The sequence below is a fragment of the Numida meleagris genome, chromosome 2, assembly GCF_002078875.1.
Source record: "Numida meleagris isolate 19003 breed g44 Domestic line chromosome 2, NumMel1.0, whole genome shotgun sequence".
Classification (NCBI taxonomy): Eukaryota; Metazoa; Chordata; class Aves; order Galliformes; family Numididae; genus Numida; species Numida meleagris.
Window position 1 is genome coordinate 37,742,857 of NC_034410.1, and position 25,654 is coordinate 37,768,510.

General features: G+C 41.0%; 1 protein-coding gene across 7 annotated transcripts in view; it reads left to right on the plus strand.

Moving 5' to 3' along the window:
- Positions 1–25,654, plus strand: part of RARB (retinoic acid receptor beta) — a 326,955-nt gene that overhangs the window by 261,759 nt on the left and 39,542 nt on the right. For all 7 annotated transcript variants that reach the window (XM_021385647.1, XM_021385648.1, XM_021385646.1 and 4 more), the window contains one exon: positions 20,504–20,645. In XM_021385647.1, coding sequence (XP_021241322.1) covers positions 20,504–20,645 — 142 coding nt within the window. The remainder of the gene's footprint in view (positions 1–20,503; positions 20,646–25,654) is intronic.

The window sequence follows — 25,654 nt, forward strand, 5'->3', positions numbered from 1 at the left end:
TATTAGTTTATTTTCCTTTATCCTTGCTCTATGTTTGCTTCTGTACCTTGAGAAGGCTGTCACCTTGTAGTTGCTATTGAGGAAGTCTCATTTTCTGTGGATCTCTGTTTTTCAGCTGGTTAACCCTGGTTTATTGGAAAGTACAAGTTTCACTGAAGGCTTCTGCTCAGTCAAGTGTTGTAGTTTCATGCTGATTCTCTAATAAGTTCGGAAGCGATAGTAAGAATTCATGTTATAGCCTTTCTTCTTGTTAACAAACACATATATTTATTATTCCTTTGCCTGAACACATATTTCCATGCAATTTCAAAAGAACTTTATTTTCTTGCAAATATTTACAATATTTGCAATTTCACTGCAGCTGACCAACATTTCAAAATATGTTGGCATAGGGAGATGTAACCTCACTTACTGATTGCTGGATTACATTTCTTTCTGCGCCTGATTTATTAGACCTTACCTTCGTTCCTTTTTTTCTCTTGCATTGGAGTTCCCTCTTCTCTGAGATCCTATTCTCAAGCCCTTTCCCTTTTCCTTTCTGTCTCATTTACCTTTCCCTTCAAATTCCTGGCAGTCTTGTTTCTCATGGCAAATACAAATAGAAAAGTGTCCTCATGCCATATTTCTCTCTCTAATTAGGGCCCTGTTCCTTTTGTTTTTCTGTCATAGCTCTCCCTTAGTTTTCTTCTGGTTTTCTGTCTGCTCCTCCTTTGCCTTTCTGCTCTGAGTTGCTGTGAGGCTGCCATCAAGGTGATCATTAGCATCTTCTTCTAGTGCAAAGGGACAGCTTTCTGTCCTTGAGATTTTGGGTTTATTATTGCCTTTGGTTCAGCAGCCTTTTATTTTCTTGGCTTTCAGGGCTCTTTACAGTCTCCTCTTACTTTGTTTACTGTTAATTTAATGCCCCCTTAAATGACTCTTTTATCCATTTGCTGATGCTGTTCCCCGAGATTCAGTTCTTTAGTTTTCTATCCCAAAAGCATCAGCTACTGAACTGTTTTATAGTAGTCCAATGCTCTGTGAGCCAAAAGCAATATTCTGCTAATGAGGGGCATGCACGTAATGGGGACCCTTCCATCCATGAGCCTTTGGAGAGCTGTGACTGGCCATTATGACACTGAGATGCTCCACTGGGGAACCAGGGAACCACTGCACTGGAAGTTTTAACTTCTCTCAGTTGTCACCTGCCCATGGATGATTTCCAAAGCTACCCCCAGCTCTAAGTTCTTCCCCTACTGTCTGCAGCTGGTGTGCCCTCTTGCTTGGCTTACTGCTACTGTGGATGCAGATTTCCTGAACACAGAACTTTCTATCTCACTCTATGATATTCAGACATCATGCCATGACATTATTCCTGATCTGCACTGTAACTCACACGACATGTTGTCCTTCTTGTCCCAGGATCTATGCTTAGCTGCCTTCATTGTCAAACCCTTGCTGTGGTCTTTTTGTGTAGTTTTCAGATTTCAGCTTGGTCTCTTCTCCACTCCTTTCTTGCCCCTTTTTCTGCACTGTCATCCTTGGACCTTATTGTTTTAGGAACCTGGGAGCAGCCTCCCAACCTCCTTTGCCAAATGCTTTCTCTTTTTACATATTTTAAACCCCACTTTTTAAAGTGATCTTTCTGTCTTACTCATGATCAGTGTCTGCAGTACTGCCCCCCACCAGAAATAACATTCTGTGGCTTGTTTCGATATCATTTTCTTTTGTGGTTTTTGGGGGATGGTGTATTTCATAGTATGCCCTTATGAACCCCAGTGGAAGTTTAGGAGCTGTCTAAATAATGTTAAGTGATCTCATTTTCTAATTTTAATATGTTCGTGCTTAAAATTTTGTGATCATAGATTTAGAGTACCTGATTCCTTGCCTTCCAAATTGAAAATGGGATGCTTGTAGAAGTTTGATATCGAAGAGGTTTTTTGAATTTGATAAATCAAACTCAATGGTTAGGTTTTATTTTAAACAGATTTTAAAAAAAATAAGAATCTTGGTTTTGTTTATTTCTGAGTGTTATAATGCAAAAGGCTGATGTGCATTGTAGCCTGTCAATGGCTTTGTATATATTAAAATCTTAAAACCAAGCTGATCTTCACAGTGTTCTTGTGTTCTGTAACAATTCCAGAGCCAACCCATCTTTTTATGTGTAAAATATATCACATTTATAATATTACACTTATTTTCAGCTTTTCCACTTTGTAAACTGTGTGGCATTTCAGAGGCGGGTTTTGGAATTTGTGTGTTTTATGACCTCATTTGAAGACTGCTAAAAACTTTTTTTTTTTTTTTTCTGGTCTCTGGGTGTTGCTAGATAGCATGCAAACAAATTCCATACAAAATGAGCAGCCTGGATTTATCCAGCTGGTACAAGTGGTTATAGGGCTGCCACTGAATGCTCAACTCTTTGGGCCTGACTTTACTCGTCATTGTAGCTGGGTTTGCAAAAAGGGAGATTGAGTGTGGTGGGCTGGTTTCTTGAACAATACCATCATTGTGTAGGCAATGAGGAGAAGCTGGTGTTCTGGCAAATTCAGCTGTCTCCTAAAGCCTTGTCCCTTGTTCTGGGCATTTAAAAGACAGCATTCCTCTGCTGGCAGCCCTGCCTGGATTCCTGGTTTGAATTCAGTGGGCAGCAAAGATGCCCAGAGGAGTTTCCAGAGAGAAAAGAGTGCAACATACAAGAGAGTAGGTTTACGGTCCAGCAGTTTTGCCTGAATGATCAAGGTGCCTCTCTGCCCATTGCTGGCGCTAATGGACAAAAATGTAGAAAAATCTCATTCTGTTCTGAGTGATCACAAATCATCTTTTATCGTAAAAGAATAACATCAGTATTTTCATAAGAAAACATACCTAATGTGGGATAGTTAAATTAAAAGGGTAGCCACCATATTTTCAGGGGACTTTAGCTTCCTGACTCAAATGCTTATTTTTGTAATTGCAAAGATTTGAAGCCGTTTGGAGAATAGCCATTGATATAAACCTTGAAATTTAGGTCAATAATTCTGTAGGACTAACTCAACAAAAGACAAGATACACATAATATGAGAGAAGAGAATGAAACAGTTTTTGTTTCATCCAAATTTGCTGATCCGTGTGGATGGTGGGAGAAAAGCTGTCACGTTGCTAGTCCTTCCTTACTTGCATACCAATGCACTGGGGGGTAGCCCTATGACTCAGCTGGGGGACCAAAGTCAGTTACCTAACTTGGAAGGCTCAGCTCTGAGCCTGTCTGGTCAGTGGAGAGGGAGAACTTCCTCTGCTGAGTCATTCAGAGCGTCTAAACTAGATCTGCACTGGAGCAGCCTGACTCCATGAGCCATTGGCTAGGTACCCAAATCATAAGCTGTGTTAATAATCTCCAGGATGTCCTCCATGGTTTTGTCCTTCTGGACTCTCAGAGTGTTGAGGTTTCCCTACTGCAGTCCATGAATCCATGGTCATGGCGAGTCAATGACTGATTCACAAAATTCTACAGACTGAAAGTGGAAAAAGTTTTGATTTGATTTATTTAGAGTTGAGTGGCAAGGATATGCTTTAGTCTGCAGGAAATGTTGATGAGTGGCCTAAAATATTTCAGGGACTGTTGTATCAGTGTTCTGTTTATGGAACAGTATCCTTCAGGACAGATGCCTTTTTCTTTTAGTAATGCCTATTACATCATATGAGGACAGATGTGCATTTTTTAGGCAGTTTGGGTACTGTACAGGGATCTTAAGCGGCATTTCTTTTTGATATCCACGCTTTTGCACATGTTAGCTTCCAGCTATAATGTAATTACATTTGTGTTTGTATTTATGCCCCTTTACTGGAAATTAAGGATCCAGACATTGAATTTTCTGAGTTACCTAGCACTAAAAATAAAAGCAAACATCTTAAAACAAGTTGGCCAATATTCTATAATTTGCTTGGTTTTTTTTCTTCTGGCATGTTGTAATCACCTGCAAATGAAAGAAAAACTAAGAAATGTAAAGTTGAAAATGCTTTTTTCCCGAGCCTTAAATATTTGATTACAGAAAGCATATGATTTGTATCAGGGAAAGAAGTAATATTGTTTGCAATAATGCCATTGTAAAAGCTTCCATCAGTTCAAAGAAAAATATAGATCAGCTTGAATGATCAAGCTGTATTCGTCTCCATTTAAGCTGCATTAGTAAGTGACAGTGCAGGCAGTAGAGATGCATGCTGTCACTCATGCACAGCTATGAAAAATTCCTCAAATCGTGGAAAATTGCTCCTAGTTTTAGCTATATCAACTATCATTTTTCAGAAGATGAAAAATGTATTTTGAGATATATTTCTGCATTCTCTTAATACCAACTGATCTTAAACTCTGAGCACTTTGCAGCATAGCAATGTTCAAAGCTATTTGTTTGCAGAAAGCAGTGCCATTCACAAGAAGCAGGACCATATGCAGGAAGATGCTAAACGAGTTGCAAGTGATATAAATGCAGTACTACAAACGTGGAGTTTTTATATATTTCATATGATCAGAGGAGACCTAATTGTTTTAAATGCTGTAACTACTTGAGATTTAAGTTTTTCATATATATATATGTTTATATAAAAAAGAAAAGACAGTTGTCCTTTGGAAATCATAGAATAGAATCATAGAATCACTAAGGGTGGAAAAGACCTCTTAGACCATCTAGTCCAACCACTGACCCAACACCACCATGCCTGCTGAACCGTGTGTGTCCCTAAGTACAGAAAAGCAGATATCTGTTTTTCAGTAAGTTCTTATTCAAATTTTCTCTTTGTTTGGAATAAAAAAAGCTTTCACCAAATCCTGAATTTATTTCATAATTTTTTTAATAATGGGGAAGCATAGATTTACTGGAAGTCCACTGAGAGCTAGTAAACATGATAAAAAGGAGAGGATCAGGAACAAATAGTTTGTGCTACCATGTATTTTAAAATCTCTTTCTGGTTTGTGTGAATGACATAAAAGGAAGAAAAAATTTAATTGCCAACCCTGACAGATGAGAAAAATGAAAATAGAGTTGAGTATTTGAATGTCGTATTTGATTTCCAGTGCTTTGGGCTCAAGTCATGGATTATACCTCTACCGCTCTGCTGCACTGGGTACCAGTTATCCTCAGTCACAGACCAGGGGTTCATGTTAAGCTGTGAGAATATAGTTGTTTTTACTAATTATTTTAATTTGTTTCTGGCAGTGGTGCTCGTGCTATAAAAGTGCAGAGATTATCCCAAATTAGTTTATAACTGTGTTAACCATGCTGTTCCAGTTATTTGCAAGCATGAAGGCTAATGTCCTGTGGAAGCAGGAATTGGAAGCTACTCTCTTATTTTGCATAAGCTGTCACATAGCGATGCGTAATCATTTAGACTACATCTTGCACTCCCTTTCCATGCAGAATTCCTGTCCCAGTCGATGAAGTCAATCAAAGGAGAACAGCACCTGACTTAGCAAACTGTGGTAAATTAAATGGCCCCAGACACAGTCTGGGGCATTGCTTTGCAGCACTCCATACCCAGAAGGACTTTGGCTGTGCCAACCAGCACTCCTGCTGGTTACAACTTGGCAAGCCATCCTGGGGCCATCTCCAGTAGTGGGTCTGGATAGTTGTAGAAGCCAAAGTGGTTAGCTGATGTGAGTGAGGACTGTTCTATCACACATCTATGGCTGTTCCTGGGAGTATTCCCTAATAGAGATGTAGCCTTAATGCCTGCTGACCTTGGCACATCTTTTCGTAGGGTCTTTGTCCAGTCTATAACAGCTACAAATTGTTATTATTATTAAACCCAAGCTGTCAAGTCTTACTCTTCTATTAGAGTCTGTTCCTTTCTATACCCAAGAATCCATACCATAAAAAGAAGACATTTCAAATTTGCATGCATACGTGACTTTTACTGTGATTGAATCATAGCTGCTTCTTGCACCAAGGTAGGTACTGAACCCCAGTGTGTGTGTTTGTCACATTTCTGGCCATCGTTCACTCCCAGTGGCTCTGTGGCTCAGCAGGATATGGCTGCGAGCTGAGGTTCACACCAGACCAGTAGCCTACGCACGGCTTGCAACAACTGCAACAGAATTAAGTAAATTAGATGTAGGTGTAAAAGCACTGTCTATGCAAATCATGTCGCGACATATTGACAGGAGGTGTCGGGAGCAGGTGGGCTGTGATTTGGTCTGGTATGACTTCTTTCTGAGAAGTCTGGCAATTTTTATGCAACCAGTACAGAGTGTGTTTTTCTGTAAGCAGATTCTGATGGATTTTACTTTTGCATTTTTCTTCACGAGAGAGGGGGAAAAAATGTGTTTGTTCTCACCATCTTAATCTGTTTCATAACTCTCCTTTAGTTTAAGAACAACATGTGGCCTTTAATTATAGATGTGGAGTACAGGCTGTCCTGTGCACGCCCAGAAATTTCTTACAGTGTGGAAAAAAAGTCAGTTTTTCACCATGTGTAATACAGCATTTTATACTATTCTCTTTAAAAGTATTATTTGCAGAGGTAATGCAGCTGATAAGGGAATATGTGCATCTGAGCAAACATCCCAAAAATGAAATATTTTGAGATTTTCTATTAACAGTAACAGCCTTTTGGTTTTTACAGTGTGCCGCATTATTTATTTATGCTTACTGAGCAGCAGGCACAGACTTGTAAAATTACAGTGAACTAGATTTCGCTTTTTAATTTGGAACTTTCAAAAATGAAACTGCATAATGAGACATTGATAGAGAATGATATACAAGCAATCAATCTGTTGAATTTAGTTTTGGTAGCTTGCTGGATCCCACAGTAAAGTGCATTGCTTTCCAGTGTTTTCTCTGGAATAAGTGGGGAGATTAGAATAGTTTGCTGAGTTTGGCTCTGGCTGAGTGTTGACTTCAGCACTGGTGAGCTCGTTGGGGTCACTGTTCTGCTTGCTTTAAGCAACTTTTTAAACTGCTGTTTACATTTTTCTTACCAAGTATACTTAAAGATTTTCTGATTGCCATGTCTTAGAAAGAGAATTAAATCCAAAATGAAGGGGTTTTGTAAGTGTACAGAATGGGATTATTTGTTATCTGATTCTGTTTACTTACGTGTTAAATATACATCCACATGCTCTTAGTTTGCTCCTTACTGGGTTTATTTTGAAAGATATGCCTATCTGTATTTTCTAGTTATTGTAAACCATCACCCTGTCCGTAGGCGGTCAGGTTCCCAATTTGCAGCAATGCTCTGACTGGCCTCACAAAGTGACCTTCCATTGCTCTCTGCGCTTACTGACCTGCTAATGGAAACAGAGGGTCTTTCTAATCCCCAATGAAGTGTTTCTTTGAGGAAATTTCCTAAAGGGGTATTTTCTTTAGCTTCTACTGGGAATGGAGTGCAGCTGAATTTTCAGCGTGGATCCCAGAGCTGCTCAGCTTTGCAGAGCTTCGTGAAATCGCAGTCTTGTTCTATCCCGGGAAAGCCAACAGGATGTGGTTTCCCAAGATTTGGTGTTTACAGTAAAGGAAGCTTTATGAGTCCTTTAAGTTGTCCGTTGCATACATTCTACTCTTTTACCCCTTAGTAAAGCAAAATGAATCAGTTACTAAAACATCTGTTCAAATTTTTCAATTATCTGAAGCTGCTGAAGTTTATACCTGTATGGCTTTCTTTCCTTTTCTGGGTCTGCATTTTGCTGCAGTCTTTAAGTATGGGTGCTTTGTTTCTTGAGTTCAGTGTAAACTACATACACAGACATTACGTCCTTCACATTTTATGTTATTCCGGTCACTTCAGAGGGACTTTCCATACACAGGAGTCACCTGTTGATGTGACCTCTGAGATGCAGCTCAGTGCACCACTGAAAAAAACTTCTTGTAGTGTTAAAGAAGTCACACATCCAATTCTGTAACTGGGTATATTGATATAGTAAATGTTTAATTCATATATTACTGCAGCTGCTCTGCCAAATATTCATGATCCCTACTCATAAACCCTCTTTCCTTCAATAATACATAGCAGTTACAGTTTTGACAGTTCAGTAGACAGCTGAGAAGTAGGAACAGGTTTTTGCCTATAAAGTCCCTTATGATTTCACATGACTTTTCTTAAAATTTCTCATTTAATATATTTTAGTGGGAAAAGTTATGATGCAATAAAAACTGTATCATAATACCTGCGTTTAAAGGGGAAAAGGTATATTGACTCTGAATCCCCTGTCTAGAATAACGGATACATAAATTGCTAGGTGAGATGGCAGGCTAGAATAGTGTCAAATGCCACAGGTTTGAGGGGCTGTAACTGCTGCCAACCCTTGGGACTGCGGCTCCCTTCCAGCCCCACGGACAGGTCTAACCCAGCAGGCTGCCTGCTGTGGGCTGCAGCAGGGCTGGTGGAGTGCTTATGGAGGAAGTTTGCTCCTGCTTCAGATTTCATAGAATTGTAGAATCACAGAATCATAGAATGGCCTGGGTTGAAAAGGACCTCAAAGATCATCGAGTTTCAACCCCCCTGCTGAGTGCAGGGTCGCCAACCACTAGACCAGGCTGCCCAGAGCCACGTCCAGCCTGGCCTTGAATGCCTCCAGGGATGGGGCGTCCACAACCCCCTTGGGCAACCTGTTCCAGTGCGTCACCACCCTCTGTGTGAAAAACTTCCTCCTAATATCCAACCTAAATCTACCCTGTCTCATTTTAAAACCATTCTCCTTTGTCCTATCGCTATCCACCCTCGTAAACAAGATTTCCTTTAAAAGAGATGATTGGATGGGACACATTAGTGTCAGCTGCGACCAGTTCCTTGTTCCTTCATCCAGGCGCTTACCAGGTAAACTGGAAATCTGTCACTGGTATAACACTGTACTGTTTGCTCCTCCTGCAACTGCACTGGCTATCTGCTCTCAGGATGAGTCTTCCCAGTAAAGGAGAGTGTTCTCCCATCTCTGGAGTACTTGGCTTTATGTGGAGCTCTGTGCATGTATGATAAATGTGTGCAAATGGTGAGGATCCCTCTTCAGAGCATTCTGTTACCCTCGTGTGCTTTCTGCTGGTACAAAAGTGTGGTCATGTTCCACGTTCAGGAACTTTTAAGTAGAAGATTTCAGGGTAAACTCTGCAGTCCAGCACTTACAGTCTTACAGTTTATCCTTGGTGATGCACAGCAACTGTGACATGTACTTTCAGAAAAAAAACCATGAAAACTAAGTATTATGTTTATGGCAAGGGAGGGAGCATTGGGTGAACAGGAGAGATACAAGTGCAGCACCCAGGAGCCACATGGATGAGCTTACTAAAAAGACTTTTTATCTTGCTCAATTCCATGTGATTTTTCTAAATTGAAAGAATGATCATCTTGTGATTATAGAAGCTCTCTGTTAGAGTCTGGCAGGGGAGGGAGAAAACAGGAAAAGATCTTGCTAAGATTTTCCTGTGTTGGATTAATCAGCCACAATCCATTCGCTCGCCTCCAAAAGGTCGTGTTTTCTCGTCAGAACACTCTGAGCTGCCCTGTTCCAGCCAGGGCTCGCTCTCACTTCCCTGTGTCCCTTAACAAACAGCGATGCCCAATTTGGGCACAACGGACGCGGTGTGGACCCTTCTTTGCCAGCATCTCAGGAACATTTTTGCCATTTTTCATATAACATGATGCCTGTCTCTGGTTAGCGTCTGAATCCTCATCCCCACGGTGTGGATGAGCAAGCCAGTTGTTGCCTCTGCCCCGCACTTGCACGGAGTGGAATTCATCCACCTTTCTCAGCCTCTTTTTCCATTTTGTCAGCACGAGCTTGGATGCTGCCGTCCAGCACCGGCAGTGCAGGTTCTGCTCCCAGTGACCAGCTGACCCCATTTTCTGCTCAGTGTAATAGGGAAATGGGTGACAGCCGCACTGAGGAGTGTGCACGTACTCTGAGCACATCAGGAGCAGCAGAGGAGTATGCCCCCCGTGTTACCCTTAGACCTGGTGGCTTTGCTAGGCTGTTCCAGCTCCAACTCATCTCTCTGCTGTCACCTTCAGTAATGAGTTTCAGCTGTCGTGTGGAAAGGTAATTTTCCTTCACTACTGCCAGTACTGGAGAGCCAGACTTAAATATTTCTGGGTGTTTACTTGAACTCTACTTTCTAGTCTCCAGGCAGCTGAGTTTTGCTAAACTCTGCATTTTACAAAGTTTTAGAGGGTCATTCTGCATTAGCAGAGTTTGGTGCCAAATGTGGGTGAAGCAGAAAGTACAAGATACTGCTTGCCAGGTTCAGGGGATTTCATGCAGTGTATTTGTTTAGAGGTCAGTTGTCAATGAAATGGTGGGGAGATAATGACCGTGTGCTGATGAGCCATTCAGATGGATGCACGGAAAACTTACCAAGAAGCATAATGTTCAAGACATCTGCTTTATTTTGGCATATTTACATCTGTGTCATTTCTTCTGGATGTTTTTGGTTTGTTTTAGTTTGTCACTCCATCCTTCCTTGGAAACTCATTAAAACTCCTCTCAGGACAAAGCTGATAGAAACCTGCTGCGTGTGAAGGATAGGGCCACATAGTGGATGCAGCTCCTCACCACCAGGCAGCCTGCAGCAGATGCATCTCCCTGAGGCTCACCCTAGCAGCTGGCCCAGGGGCCAAATTTGGGCTGGGGTATTGCATTTGGCTTCACCTGCGTTATCGTGCTTGCAGCCCGGAAGGCCGACAGTAAGCTGGGCTGCATCAAAAGAGGAGTGGCCAGCAGGGAGAGGGAGGTGATCATTTGTCCCTCTCTGCTCTGCCCTTGTGAGTCCCATCTGGAGTACTGCATTCAGGTCTGGGGCCCCCGGCACGAGAAAGATGTGGAGCTGTTGGAGCAGATCCAGGGAAGGGCCATGAAGTTGATCAGAGGGCTGGAGCACCTCTCTTACAAAGAAAGGCTGAGGAAGTTGGTCCTGTTCAGTCTGGAGAAAAGAAGACACCAGGTCTTTCCAATACTCAAAGAAAATTTAGGAACAGTAGTGAGAGGGACTTTTTACATTATCTGATAGTGAGAGGACAAGGGGGAATGGTTTCAAACTAAAAGATTTAGGTTAGGCGTTGGGAGGAATTTTTTTACTCAGAAGGTGGTGAGGCACTGGAACAGATTGCCCAGAGAAGCTGTGGGTGCCCCGTCCCTGGAGGTGTTCAAGGCCAGATTTGATGTGGCTCTGGGCAGCCTGATCTGGTGGATGGCAGCCCTGCACATGGCGGGGGGGTGGAACTGGATGATCTTTAAGGTCCCTTCCAACCCAAGCCACTCTGTGGTTCTATGATGATTCTGTGATTTCAGGTGGTATAGATGGGCAGAGGTTTTTTTTTCCTTTCTGACTGGCAGTTAGTGAAAGTCCCTATGTCTATGAATAACTGCAGTCCCAAGTATGGGCGGGAATGCTGTGAGCCTTCTTGGGTAAGTCTGGAAGGGGAGGAGGAGGCAGGAGCCCACCCATGTGGGGAATTTCCTTGGAACATGCATATACCTCCTTTCTCCCATGTAGGTTTTTGTCTGAGCTTGCCCTTTCCTCTTCACATATTTCCATCTCTGCCAGCAGGTAAATGGAGAGCTTGATTTGAGAGACACTTAGAAGTAACTGCAGCGTAGTAATTGCACAGCTGACACGAGCCTTTTCCTTGTCCTGTGTACTGCAGGACTCTGCATGTCACTGCATGAATAGAGCTTGGCGGGGATTTGTTTTGTTTTGTTTTTACCAAGAGGTCTGCTATTTTGTTAGACTGGTGGCTGCTTAGTTTCTTCCCTTTGTAGTTCTGTTCAAAATATCCCTCGTATGTCTAGGAAAAATCTGACCTTGTTCCTGAAAGATGGTTTTCCCTGCTTCCACTACCCCCAAACTGTACACAGATAAAGCAGAGACCTGAATTAAGAGAATAAACCCCAATCCATCATACTTTTGCAGGATGACTGCCTGGAAAGTCTTTCCTGATACTGTGCTTCCATGCAAGGGAGCTGCAAGGGTTTGGAAAAGTGTCATTCTTTACTAAGAAATACTGCGCTTAATTAATTCTTGTTCCTAGGAGGTCAACCTAGGGCACTCATTATTGTCTTAATTGGTGGTATAAATCCTGAGGCACTGGAGGGGAAGAGAGAGGGGGAAAAAAAAGATGAGTACTTAACAACATATATATCCTTTTGGATAAGTGCTAGCCAGTTGTACGACCATCCAAGTGATATTTTATTGTTCTGTCGGGTTAGGGGTCTGGTCCTCCACAAATTAGGTTAAGGGAAATTGATTTGCATAAACAAAAATATAAAAAAGTTGCAAAATGCTATAATTAATTCCTGAGTTCTGCACTGAACCGTGTGAAGTAACTCAGTGCTCTGCCACTCAGAAAAATGTTTCTTTGATCTCCTCTTATTCATATCAAATTATATTCATTACACTTCCCATCTGGAGTTTCCTAGCAGGCCAAAAATCATCCTACAGACATTACTGAAAGGAAGTTAACTGTAACTTTTTAATTGTACACATTTCATCTCCTTTTTTTTTTCTTTTTAAATTTGAAGAAAGCAGATGGAAGTGCATACCAGCTCTTTCCTCTATTTCAATTGCTGAAGTGGAGAAGCAGAAAATCTAAGCGGTTCTTTCCCCTTACTTATTGTTTCAAGGTGATGACTGTTCTGTCTGGAGACTTTGACATGTTTGCTAAAAAGGTCAGGAGTTCAGTGAAAATCGAAGTTGTGGAGAAATCCGTGGGCAGGCTTATGGATACCGCTGTACCCTTGCTGGCTGCAGCTTGCAGCCGAATGAATGAACCGCGCACGCTTCACGGCAGATCGCTCTCCTTTACGCTCCTTCCCCGTGTTGGAGGTCACGCTGTCAGGAGCTGCTTTCTGCTAGTGGAGTGTTTTGGACTCACTGAGCAAAAGGGACATTTTGACTGTCAGGAGCATGTTTTCAATGCTGGGCCAAGCTTTGTGGAATCAGAAAATGCGCTGGCATGCAAGACATGAAAAATGGGTTTCATTTCTAGCCTTACCAGGTTAAAGGGTAATGGGCATTAACAGCCTCTTGAATAGCTTCCTTCAAACTTTGTTGTTGAAATTGTTTTTTTCTTTGCCCTCTTTGGCCCACAAGACTTTTTTCTCGCCTTAAAAACTGTGAGTTTCTATCAAGCGTGGCCTGGCCCTGTCCTTTCTGGAGCATTCCCACACTTGGGTGACACATCTGTCATCTGCCTGTCCCTGTCCACCAGGGCCTCTTCTCTTTCTAAGAAATGAGGGAACCCTAAAACCTTACACACTTTTCAATTTGTATAAATATAATGAAAAAGATAACGGTCATTTTTCCCCCATTATTGTTTGCTCATAGGTCCACGAGTCTGTATTCCTGTACTCTAGTACCTCAAGTTCAGTTAAAAAAAAAAACCCTGAGGTAGTACCTCAGGTCAGATTAAAAAAGCCCTACTTTAAGTAAAGTAGCAAATATTGTTTTTTCCTTTGGCTGCAGAAGGTTACAGCTGCTCCTCATCTGCAGAATAAGGGGCTAGATGAGGTGATACATGAATTCCTAGTGAAAAAAAACAACTGTGACAGTGCACTCCCACTGCAGGCTGGCATGGAGGCTGTGTCCAGCCCCTTTTCTGCCAGGCAGCTACGTTTACTAGGTGTTCTCTACAAGCTATGGACACGGAACAGTGTTTATTCATGTTTTTGCAGAGATCTGGCTGTCCTGCCCTGACATACATAATCAGCACAATTTCTGGGCTTCCTGGCAGCAAGCCTTCCTCTACTTATTGTTGTAGCTGCTTCCATTTTGTGCAGGCGCTGGTTTCCAGCCACAATATCAGACAATTAATTTGTTTATTCTAAAAGCTGTGACTTCCAAAGCATGATAGACAGTGCAGACATCCTGGAAAAGTGCTGTGCAGCTAAGAGTATGCTCATTTTAGCTTCCTTTTAGACAGCTGCTTTTGCAGCTTTCATTACTTGTGGGGTCTCGTGTTCTGGTTGCAGCCATTTTACAGTCTTTTATACTGTACAGAGTCGCTTAACAGCACATGCTATGTTTTTTAGGTCTTTTATAAGCCTTCCTGTGCAGCCCTAGTAATGAGATTGCATGTTATCAAGGCCTTTCAGAGCAATTAGTGCTGATTAACAACTAAAAAATTGTGTTTTCTCTGCCCTAACCTGCCCGCTGATCCTACAAGAAAGGTGGGTTTTGTTCCTTGACTGCTGCCTCTTGTAATAAAAATATTGCAAGTCACATTCAGTTACTGAATATACTTGTGCAATTCCCTGTACGCAAAGTGCTTTTGTGCAGATCTCATCGCTGAGAGCTTAAATGTCCTTGCTGATGTTTCAGTGACAGCAGAAACTGTGTTCTTCTTAACTATGTTTTACTTACCCATTTTTTTACCTGCTTTACAGGGCTGGCAAGGATAGAGGGTTACTTGAATGACTAAAATAAGTAGATTGAGAAGAAGCTATGTATCACAAACAAGTTTGCTCTGTGAAAAGGTACATATTGACATGTCCCCTTGTGTCACAGTTAAGCTGACAGCAGAAGTTTCATGTATGTCCTTAGCTGGGTTTTCTTCTCAGTTGTTTCTGGTTTGTATTTTTCCCTTCAAAGCTCAGGCAGTCTGAGTTTATAAATGACTGATACCACAGAAAAGCCTTTCCTATTCCTTTGTTTCTTTTACGATAAAGTAGCAATACGCTTCATTCAGAAGCTTATTTTGCAAATTTACCAAAGAATAGCCTCTAAATCTGCGGGAGTCATAGCAGGCTGGCTGTATTTGGGGGTAATCAAAGCTGAACCAGATGAACTGAGCAGGCTGTTTAAACAGATTGAGCTAGCAATAGCCCTTCTCTGCTGATTACCCTATCACTTGCTTGCAGTGCAATTTTTCAACTTGTAAGCTCACTGCATCTGTGAATAAGAGTTGGCATACTCTGCTGCCAAGATATTTTTAAGAAGCTGTTGAGACCAAATGATCCATCTCTTCATGAGATATGCTTAAATTCAGCTTTAAGTCACGTGCTGAAATCAACCGGACAGTGAAGGACAGAGGTTGGTATAGATTCTCTATCAGATAGGTAAGGGTAGCAGTTCATGCGAACAATTCTGTAAGACTTTATCTGTTTGAATACTTAACATCATTTTGAGGGCTCATCCTTAAGCCCTCCTTTGTATTCAGATAACCAGTGGCATGACAGCATTCCAAATAGTATCAAAATAGTTAATATTCTCTGCATGCAGTGCTGCTCTGAATGGAGCTCTTTAATTTTTGACGCACTAGCAGATAACTACAAAAATATGTGGTGAATGGGGTAGAGTGGATTTTTTGGCATTGTTTTGAAGTTGCATTGACTAAATCTGTTATCTAGTTTTAAGCAATAGACCTAGTAAACTGGGTTTATTTGCAGCTCAGTACATATGGTTTCACGTATCACTCTCTGCTTTCAGTGCAGCAGATAAGATATCAACACAATTAAAAGTGAAAAATAATCTGTCTGCTCTGCCAGTGCTGAATGCTCAGAGAACACACGCTGATACAATAGATTTCTGAATAATTTATACTCAGCATTTTTTCCTTGCGCTGAGTAAATGAGGACGCCTAATGTGGCATGGTCAGAGTGATACTCTATCTGTCATCCATTAAGATAACAAGATTGGTGGGCCTGGGAGGAGCACGGCATGGTGTGCGGAAAAGATGAGATTAAAAATTGAAATGTCTCTCCAAAATGCTTTGTGTAAGGGCTGCCAGTAACAACAGCTCAGAAGAACGGAATTAATTCAAAAGTGTGATTTTTCTGAAGCTTTGTTTGCCTTCGTGAAAATAAAAACATGAGTTCTATGCTCCTTTCAAAAGTTGCAGATAAAAGGAATATTAGAGCAAATCACTGTTCCTGATAGGTCTTGGTAGGTTCCTGCACTTGAAATTCAAGTACTTTGTAGGTGCTATCAAAACCAATTATGTATCACAGCAACATTTTATGTCTCACAAAAGCCTTTTGTCTTTTTATTCATAACACATTTTAAATTACAAAGAATCATCTGTGCTTGTTTTTGCCACAGGAACGTCTCATCTCCCATCACAGAGTGTTAATTTGGAAGAGATGCTCAAATATTTGCCTAAAAAATTGTTCATATAAATATTGAGCAGAACAAATTTCTTTTGAGGTGAATGTATTTGTTTTCCAAAAACCCAGAGGCACTTGAAGGCTATTAATATACAAATAGTGATTGTATGGTTTGCTGTCTCGAAAATTTCTGACATCTTAAGGTTAGGTTGCATTCAGACTTTCTTTTATGTTTTTTTTTTTTAGAGAAACTGTTGGGCTTGTGAGCTCAGATTAAAGTCACTTGACAAAAAGTAGGCTCACATCTAACTTTGCTATTTTAGGGCAGTGAGGCGCTGGCACAGGCTGCCAAGAGCTGTGGATGCCCCATCTCTGGAGATGTTCAAGGCCAGGCTGGATGGGGCCTGGGCAGCACGATCCAGTGGACAGCAGCCCTGCCCACAGCGGGGGGTTGGAACTAGCTGATCTTTAAGGTCCCTTCCAACCCAGGCCATTCTATGGTTCTGTGATTCTTAGTGAACATAGAGCAAAAAGACTGGATATAAGCAGTACTGGATGGTGTCAGCCTCCCACCTAAATCTGACAGGGAGGCAGCAGAACTGTGCACATGGTGTGCAGGTCAGGCTGCCTGCCCCACTACTCGGGAGCCAGGCATGACGTGGTTTATTTGGGCTTCTCTGTTCTGTGGGGCAGCCAGTGCCCAGCTGGCCCATTACTGTGTCCCATGGTGCTGTCCCTGGCTGCAAAGGCGCCAGTAGCCAAAGCAGGTGATGCGCAGGTACCTGCACAGGGACAAAGGCAGACTCCTGTCTTGTCTCATTCCCACTCTTGCTGCAGTCTGTGAAACGGGCTCAGCGGGAAGCCACACTGCCATGGGCAGTTTGTCACATCCTCAGCGGGGCAATGAGTCAAATACTTTGGGGATGAGAAAGAGCCACAGTCAAGTGCAAACCTGTCACATACCTGCCAGGGGATATGCTCAGCAGTGCTTCTACTTAGGTTTTGTTGTAGCACAGTGCGAGCAAGCACAGAAACAAAGTGGTGCAAGCTGCCAGGCCTTCAGTTTTGGAGGCGAGCAGCCATTTTTCACAGTTGCTGGCAGTCTGCCTTCCTCCTGTAGCCAGGCCCTGTGTGCAAATCACGTCTTCTGTGATCATCCCAGAGGCCTTAGTCTGGCCCCATGTGTGACATGGCACTGAGCCAGGCATGTGCACGATCTCGGGTGCCTGGAGTGTGCCTCCTTGCGTTTATGGCCCACACTATAAACCCGACACTTGAGGCGAGACAAACTAGAGGGAGAAAAAAAGTCCCCAAAGTTCTGAACAGGTTTCTGGCATAGAGGTTTTCCTTGTGAGCAAATACTTTTGTCAGCCTACCATCAGACTGGGGAAACTATCTGGGTATGACCCTGCTGGGCGTGCCACTCCGCACTTGTGCCCTCACAGCGCAAGGCTTGTGGAGGCGGCTCTCAAAACCAAGCTGCAAAGCTACATAAAAGCTGCTTGCCATTTTGTACTTGAAGAATGGCCTATTGCTCCCTGTTTGGTGGTTTGGTTTTGGCTTTCGTATGCAAAGCAACAAAATAGTATTTATAATATGGGCATTTTTCTTAGTGCCTGTCCAGAGATAGATCAAATCTTTTTAGTGACAGACTGTTGAGGTTTTAAAATGAGCTTGCCACAAATATAAGTAGAAATAGTACTCCACTGTTGCCTCATAGAAGAGTACTTAAGGATTGTGTCACTGAGAAACAGGTCCTTAGTTGTGAGCAGAACCACATTACAGCTTTTTTAATATTAAAGCTGTTACATTACCAAATTCACTTTTCTTTCTGTTTTGCGAGTAAGCCCAGGAAGAACGTCAAATGCAGGTGTAAAAAAAGAGTTTGTAAATCAACAGTCCAAGCTTCCACAGGCTTAGACTCTTCTATATATTTCATTCTGTGCAGGATATTTCCTGGAGAGCTTAGGCTGTTGAAGAAACTCTTAATTTTAACCTCAATATCTGCTTTTTCTATGTTTGTTCTCTTAAGCCTTTTATATTTGTAATGAGTTCATGAATGCTTTACGCTTGTCATCTGCAGAAGTCAGATCACCTTTTTCTGTTTCGCTTTGTAGTCAACTTTGTGTGCTAAGGACTGAAGAAGCCTTCTCTACTTTCCTTCGTGATGGGTTGTAATAAGACTCTAGGTTAAAGGAACCTGTGTCTAAATATGAGAACAAATGATCACTCAGTGGATCACATTAACCTCTGACTATATTGGGTGAGGTACAGGTATATTTCGGGGAACTTGTTCCCTCTCTTCTGTGTATTGGGTGACACTTTCAACTTTTGAATTTTGAGTAGTTCCTGTTTCAGTAAACCTGAAGTTGCTTGAGCGTGGATGACTGACAGGTGATGCCCAAAGTAACACGTGGGCAACAGGGAGGCTCTGGGAGCTGCTTGTATTAAATTACTCCAGTTGTTCAGTGTGGTGAGACAGTTGTTGCACGATTTTTGTATTTGTTTGTTCAGGCCATTTTGTTTCCTGCCATGACAGGCTGATATTAGGAGTTTTATTCCATCAGCAGCATTTAGGAATGGATTAAACCAGGATGACTGCAGAGCAAGCTACCAGTCTTGGCTTACCCTGCCTCCTGCCACCTAAAATGTGGTGACCAAGTAAGCCTTATGGAGACCCTTGAACCAGAACAGTTCACAGTTTCTGTCTGTTGAATTCAACAACAATAGATGTCAGGGACTTCTCACAGTTCTACTTAGCATCATCAACAATTACTAGAGCATCAAGTATTGCAAATAGGGGAATATCAAAGCAAGAAAGTAGTATGTAGATTTCTTCTCTGCAGGTAAACTCATGTACACACTTCCATATTTTCCCTTGCAAACATTAAAGCAATGTTAATGAGCAAAGTGGGGAATATAAGGTAGCAGTGTTATTGATAACTTTTAAAAGTTTTATTTATCTAAACAAATGGCTTTAAATACGTCTGCTGTATCCTGTAGCTTAAGAAATAAGTGTTTTTTGTTAGTTCTTTGATGGTTCTATTAACTATCTTCTAAATCAGAGAAGTGAACTTCAGGATGAGACTTGCCTGTGCAAGAACAGCAGAAAACTCTTGCCAGAGGTTGCGTGATTAAGGAGGCATTTTTCAGTTCTGAGTGAATTTGAGGTATTTTCATAACATTAGCATCTATAGCATGTTGGGTGTGCAAGGAATTTATGACCATCCCTTACTGACCGTGCCTGCCCTACCACTCCCTGATTGTATGGCCAGAAACTCTCTCAGTTAACTCTGAATGATAGGGTTTGGGGCTTTTGAACTACTTAAATATCTCTGATTCCTTTTAGAAGAGCCAATTTTATAGCTTACCATGATTACATCTTCAGACATATGCATTGTGGGTACAGAGCTATCATCTGTGGCATCGCGTTTACCACTTCCCTGTGGGGTATAAGCATGTGACTGGTTGAAGAGTTTTAACCTTTCAAGCCCTCTAACAAATATTAAATTGCTAACTATTCTTCCATAATGCTACGATGTTGACTGAAATTTGACCCTGGCACTTGCTGAAATGATTTACAAAATCTGAGCGAGAAGGTTAAATGGTACTGTCAAATGTCCAGATGTCTGTTACAGAAATACTTTCACTGAAAATCTGGGGGCAGATCTCTAAAATGCTTAAAGTAATCCTCTTTTTTCTTCTTCATTATTATACGATATTATCTACAGCTTGTTTTTTATGCAGATAAAGAAATTAACTCCGTTTTGCCTTTTTTTCTGTGCCAGCTAACCTTGCCATTTATGACTGTTTTTTACTTGCCAAAGGAGGAATCCAGGCAATTGTTGTTCCCCAAGTATAAACCAGACCTCCAGTTCTCCTTAATTTCTGTTCAAGATCATTATAATTACATGATTATTTTCACAGCTGTATCTAAATAAGAAAAACGCTGTAATTGGTGACTTTTACAAGTTCACAACTCAATAACCTGATGCTGGAACTCTTCCACCTGCAGAAGCCTAATTAATTGCTGTAGGAGTCCAGACAGCTAAAAGACCTGGGTTTCAAATTATTTCACTTCTTAACGTGGAGCATTCAAACTACAGAATGTCTGTGATAATAATAAAAATATGGAATCTTTAGGCTGAGAGAAGCTCTTGGTTGTTGGATGAGTATTTGACTTCCAAGTGGATCAATTAAGAAACCATTGTTTACCCAGCTCAGTTTTTATTTGAACTTTCTTATAAAAATCTAGGGTTCCATTTCCTGAGTGATGTTAGTAGTTTTAGTTTCATTTATTTTGGCTTTCAGTTGCATTATTTAATTAGTTTTTATTTAAGAGATGAGTCTTTTTGCTGCAAAATACAGTATTTAATTATAACAAGAGCAAGTCTTTAAAGATGCCGTACTCCAATTATAACTTTGAATTTATTTTGTTATTTTAAAGCAATGTTAGTGCCTGTCCTTAAGAGTTATGGGAAGCTCAAACGTTTATTTGATTTCTTTTTTTCTTGATTTCAGGGCTTTTTCCGCAGGAGTATCCAGAAGAACATGGTTTACACATGTCATAGAGATAAAAACTGTGTTATCAATAAAGTTACCAGAAATCGCTGCCAGTACTGCAGACTACAGAAGTGCTTTGAAGTGGGAATGTCCAAAGAATGTAAGTTGTCTTCAGAAACAATGTATTGTTTGTCATACCCTAAGTGTATGTGACAGTCCCAAGGGAAGAAAAATACTATGCAATTACAATGGCCTTGAGTCTTCTGTTCTTAATTGTTGGGAGTCCTTCTGAAAGGTGAAACGAGTTGATTAATCCTCTTCTAAACCTACGAATCCAGTAAACTTGACTATGAACATGTACTGTAAAGTACACACCTCAGAAGATGACTTTTCCATGCCTTCTTTTCTAAAAATCTCAGTTTCGCTCTTTAAATTAGCATTTTAAAATATGCAGATAGAAGTCTGTGATTTTTCCCTTTTTCCTTGTGATAGATATTCCCATCAATCAGGAAAATCTAGCTAAAAAAAGCCACAATCTCACGTTTCTAAGGGATAATGCTTAGAAGATTCTCATTTTTGAGATGGCAGTGAGAAATGTAGTGATGACAGTAAAAAAAAAATCTTTGGTGTAGTGACTTATTTGAATATTGAGGGTTTTTACCTCTGTCAGGGATGTTCCTGATTTCAGTAGGTAAGTTCCAATAAGAAATACTACAGAAATGTAGAGTTTGAGCAAAGAGAAGAAAAAAAATTCCCAACCCCACTTCCTTACTTTCCTTCACTCAGTCTCTCCTTAGAGAGACTTCAAGACTGGAAAAAAAATTAACATTAATGAGACATTTATGATGGAATTGTGACTTAAATACATTCTCATCTTCAGCATTTTTCCTTTCTAAATTGCATTACACTTCTCAGTAGTTCTCTTCTGCATCCTTGGGTCAGAACAGGAACAGAAACAAGTCCCAGTGCCACATTGGTCTGTCCTAGTTTCACTCTTTTTTTCTCTCCCACTCTCTGCTTCTCCAGAAGGAGACAGAGAATGAACCAGATACATCTTTAGGATCACTAAAAATGTTTCCATTTCCCTCCATGAAAGTCTAAAAACTGTGGGTACTAAAAATGGCCCAGCATCAAGTCTCAAGGAACTGGAGTAGCAAAGTGGTCTTAGGTTTTCCATGACTTCACTGTTCTTTTTGTTGGGGTTTCTAGTTTTCTTGTGTACTTGAAGTGCAACTTCATTGTAGTACAGGTCTAGGAAGGAGAATATAGACCACTGATAGTAGTCATGCAGAAGATGGCTTGTGTTCACAAGTCCGTGTCACCTGCTATGGGCTCCGATGACCACAGCACTTCCCTGCATGTCAGATATTTTAGGGTGAGAAACAGAATATGACAGTATCATAGATTGTCACAAGAGTCATCTTAATGCTATTATTTACAGTAAACAAAATGTCCAGATAATCCTAGGAGGCAGCCTGTGGTAATGGCAGTAGTCCTGCCCAAAAATCCTTACCTTTTCACAAAAAGAGCAGTTGGTAATAACAAGCATTATGTATACGTTTACTGAATGGAGACCACAAGAGTAAAGGAGGAGGTGGACATCAGTAGGCTTAATACAAAGATGCACAGAGATGCAAGATGAAATGAGAAGGATTTTATTCATAGGTGTATGACTACATATATTTCTGTACATATGAAACTTCTTTGTTGATAAAAACAATATGATATAGTTTGGGGGAGAAGAAAAATTTCCTCACCTCAGGGTTTGCTGGCCTTGGATTCTGAAGGATTTTGTTGCTGACGTGAAATATTAATCTTATTAAACGCTGTAACGTCACATCGGAGTAGGCTTTGGAAATACCAGCAATGTTGCTAACACATTAACTGAAGTTACTTAGGATAACTGTAAAGTGCCTTTTAGATAATAGGTGGTTTTCTCTCATGGGATAAATGAAGTTTTACAAGTAAGAATTAAGGTTTCAGTCTGCTTATTTCCTAGGGTTAACAGAGTGAAATTGCCTTTTGGCAGTTGCCTTTATCTAAACAACTACAGGTACTGAAAGAGGGGATACCAAACTGGAGGGGAAGCTCAGAGGATACTGAGGGGAAGTGAGAGATGTCCTCCAGCTGTGCTTCTGTAGAAAGTATATGCAAAGGAGTAGAGAATTTATTTTAAATGTCATCAATTTGCAGAGCGTCTTGTCTTCTTGAGTTTAAAAACTAAGACTGAAGTGATTCTGTGTTATCCCTTCGTAAACAGGAGCTTCTCAACTCTTAAGAGATTCAATAAACTATTTTCTTATCTGATCTTCTTTCATACACGTCTCCAGGTTTCAACTCTATTTCTTTTATTTCTTTAGAAGTTTATGTAAATGAAGGAATAGTTGTCAGAGGGCTTTCCCCCCACTCTCTTTTTTTTGTAGGAGGTAGTTACCTCCCCGAATAACTTTCTGGCATTTTGCTATTTTGCTTTTCTTTCTTCTTACAGTTCTTTTACCTTGTAATATGAAAGCTATGAACAAAGGATAGAAGTAAGTTTCAGAGAAGTCTCGTAGGGAAACAAGCCTATAATGTTCAAACCAGTCCCAAATGGGGAAGGTAATCACAGTGGGCAGCTGCAAATAGGAAACACAAGGGTCAGTTCCCAGGAGCTGAGGAGAAGTAAATGCAGAATTTCAATATAGAGAGTAATCCATGCTTAAACACTATGGTCATGTTCTTATTTTCTGCCTTTAGAAGGCATGCTAAAGTACTTGCATATGCAGCACCTTTTGAGTTTAATGAGTGTTGCGCACAAACATCAGAGATCAGAACTTGCTGCCTAGCCAGTGCAATAAGTAAGATTTTAAGGATGGAGATATGGTGTGTTGGAAGAGGAGAGACACTGAGCATTTCTTGTATGCTTTTATCTTGTTTTGGAGAATGAAGTGAGACGAAGGAATGCACCAAATTTGCATTTCTTTATAGGTTGTTTTGTTCGTAGAGGGAAAAAAGCTATCTTCAACCCCATTTTACTCCCCAGATCTGATCAAGAGAGGTCAATAACAAGCCTGCCTCCAGGGCACCAATGGAGCTATTTGTATTGTGATAATATCTGCAGGACCCAGCTGAAACTGGATCCCACTAGCACAGGGACTGTCTTTCATTGTGTAGTTGCTGTTGCAAAAAGTTTGTGCTCTAAACAGACAAGACAAAGGGTGTGAGGGGAAACGACTCAGTGATGGCAGACTTATCATCCTACAACTGGGCAAAACAGGATTTGGAACAAAGCCCTGCTGTCTTTCCTCAGATCCCTGGCTTCAGAAACTCCTGAGCTTGTGTTCCTGCAACCTGAGCTGCACCTCTAAGTAGAACAGCCTGGAGCCAAACCTTCCACTAGCAGTGTGTCACGTTTAGGTCTTGTTGTAAATTCATTTATGAGTGCTCAGAAGCTCATTCAGGAGTGTGTAGGTGCAGCTGAGGCTCTGATCCCCACTCCAAAACATCTCTCTCTCCTTTATATCCTTCCAGCCTGTTAATTTTTTTTTAATTGACCTGTAGAGACAAATTGTGATCACACAGGATTTTTTTTGCTGTCACCGAAATGAGAAAGCAGTAAGGCTGACACTGGCTTATTATGTGATGGAGAGCCTTAGGAAACTAACCTTTGCCCTTTGATTACGTGATCTCTAAGCTAATGTTGAAGCACCATCCTTGGCCTGACCCCAGGTGTCAGCAAGAAGCACTCTGTTGTCTGGATGCACGGACCTCGGTCCTTGGGAGTTAACGAGAGGTCACACGAACACTGCTGCCTTGCACAATTAAGGGAGCATGCGGGAAGCTGGGCAGAAGTCTAACATGATAAAATGGACTCTTTCAATCAGGATGCTGGAATGTATAGTTTGTAAGGTGAAACCTACCCTTAAGGAAAACCTAAACTGGATTTATTCCCTGGTACAGGGGAAGGAAAATGAAGCTTCCTTCTGCCACAACTGCTCGGCTTAGCCTAGCAACTCTTCCACTTCCATCCTCCCTCTTTTACAAAATGTAGCCTGCAAGCATTTTCACTGTGCTTGATGAACCATTGGGTCCCTATCAGACACACACCCAACCCATGTACTGTGGTGTAGTGCAGAAAAGCCCTCTGTGCTGGCATCAGCCTCATCTGCAGTGAGCTCTAATAGAGCAAAATTATGTTTATAAAGGCACAGAGTTATTGTTCCAGATTGCTTCAATGCACTGAAGCAATGTTCAGATTAGTAAATCTGCTTACAATTAACCTCCCTGGAGGGAGAGAAAGGAGGAAGGCAGGGAATGCTGGGGAATTACCATGAAGTGGAAAGAATCCAGGTTTTGTGTTCTGTATTTCTTGTTTTTTTAAGCTTGCTCAGAAATGTGTGTTGCTTTTTGTTGCAGACTTCAAAGTCTTATAATATTTAAATGTCCATGCTTCTCAGAACATATGATTACATTCTGCTACTGAATAATAGATTGATTTACTTACTTTAATTCTGGTTTAAATCAGCAACCAGGAAACATCAACTTGAAGAACTGTCATGTTTATATTTTCTACTGTATATTCCTGTTTCATTTTCTTCCAGACTCCTCACTGAAGTGCAGTTCCATCTCCAATGAGTTGCTGAGTAGAGGGCTAGTCTGTGTAGCTGCATTTCGGAAGCTCATGCTGATGATCTAACGTAATTTTAACATGAATTAATTAGAATGCATGGAATCTTAGTTTAAATGCTTTAATTCAGAACTGAAGTGTTTTTTTATTCTTTTTTTTTTTCTATTTCCCAGCAGTAAGTACTAGATGTAAGAATTGTTTTCCTATGGGCTAGATTTTTAACTAGTTGCCTAAATACCATACAGTGGCTGGGGGCTTTTTCAAACATTCCAGAGTAGTTACCTCGCCTACTGACTCGAATTGGTTCCTCAAGAGGCACGACTGAAAGATCAGAGTAGAAATCAGAAAACCCTGAATTCTGTTCTGGGACTTCTCTCCAAATGTTACAAGCTGATTAGACTAGTTTTTCTATCTCGATAGAAGAAAATGATGACCCTTTTTACAGAGCTTGTATTATAAGGTGAAAGATATAAACTGTAAAAATACCAAAGAAATTTTAAGAATTTGGGTATATAGATATTGAAGAAACAATGATCAAGCTATACAACCCCTGTTCTTTCATT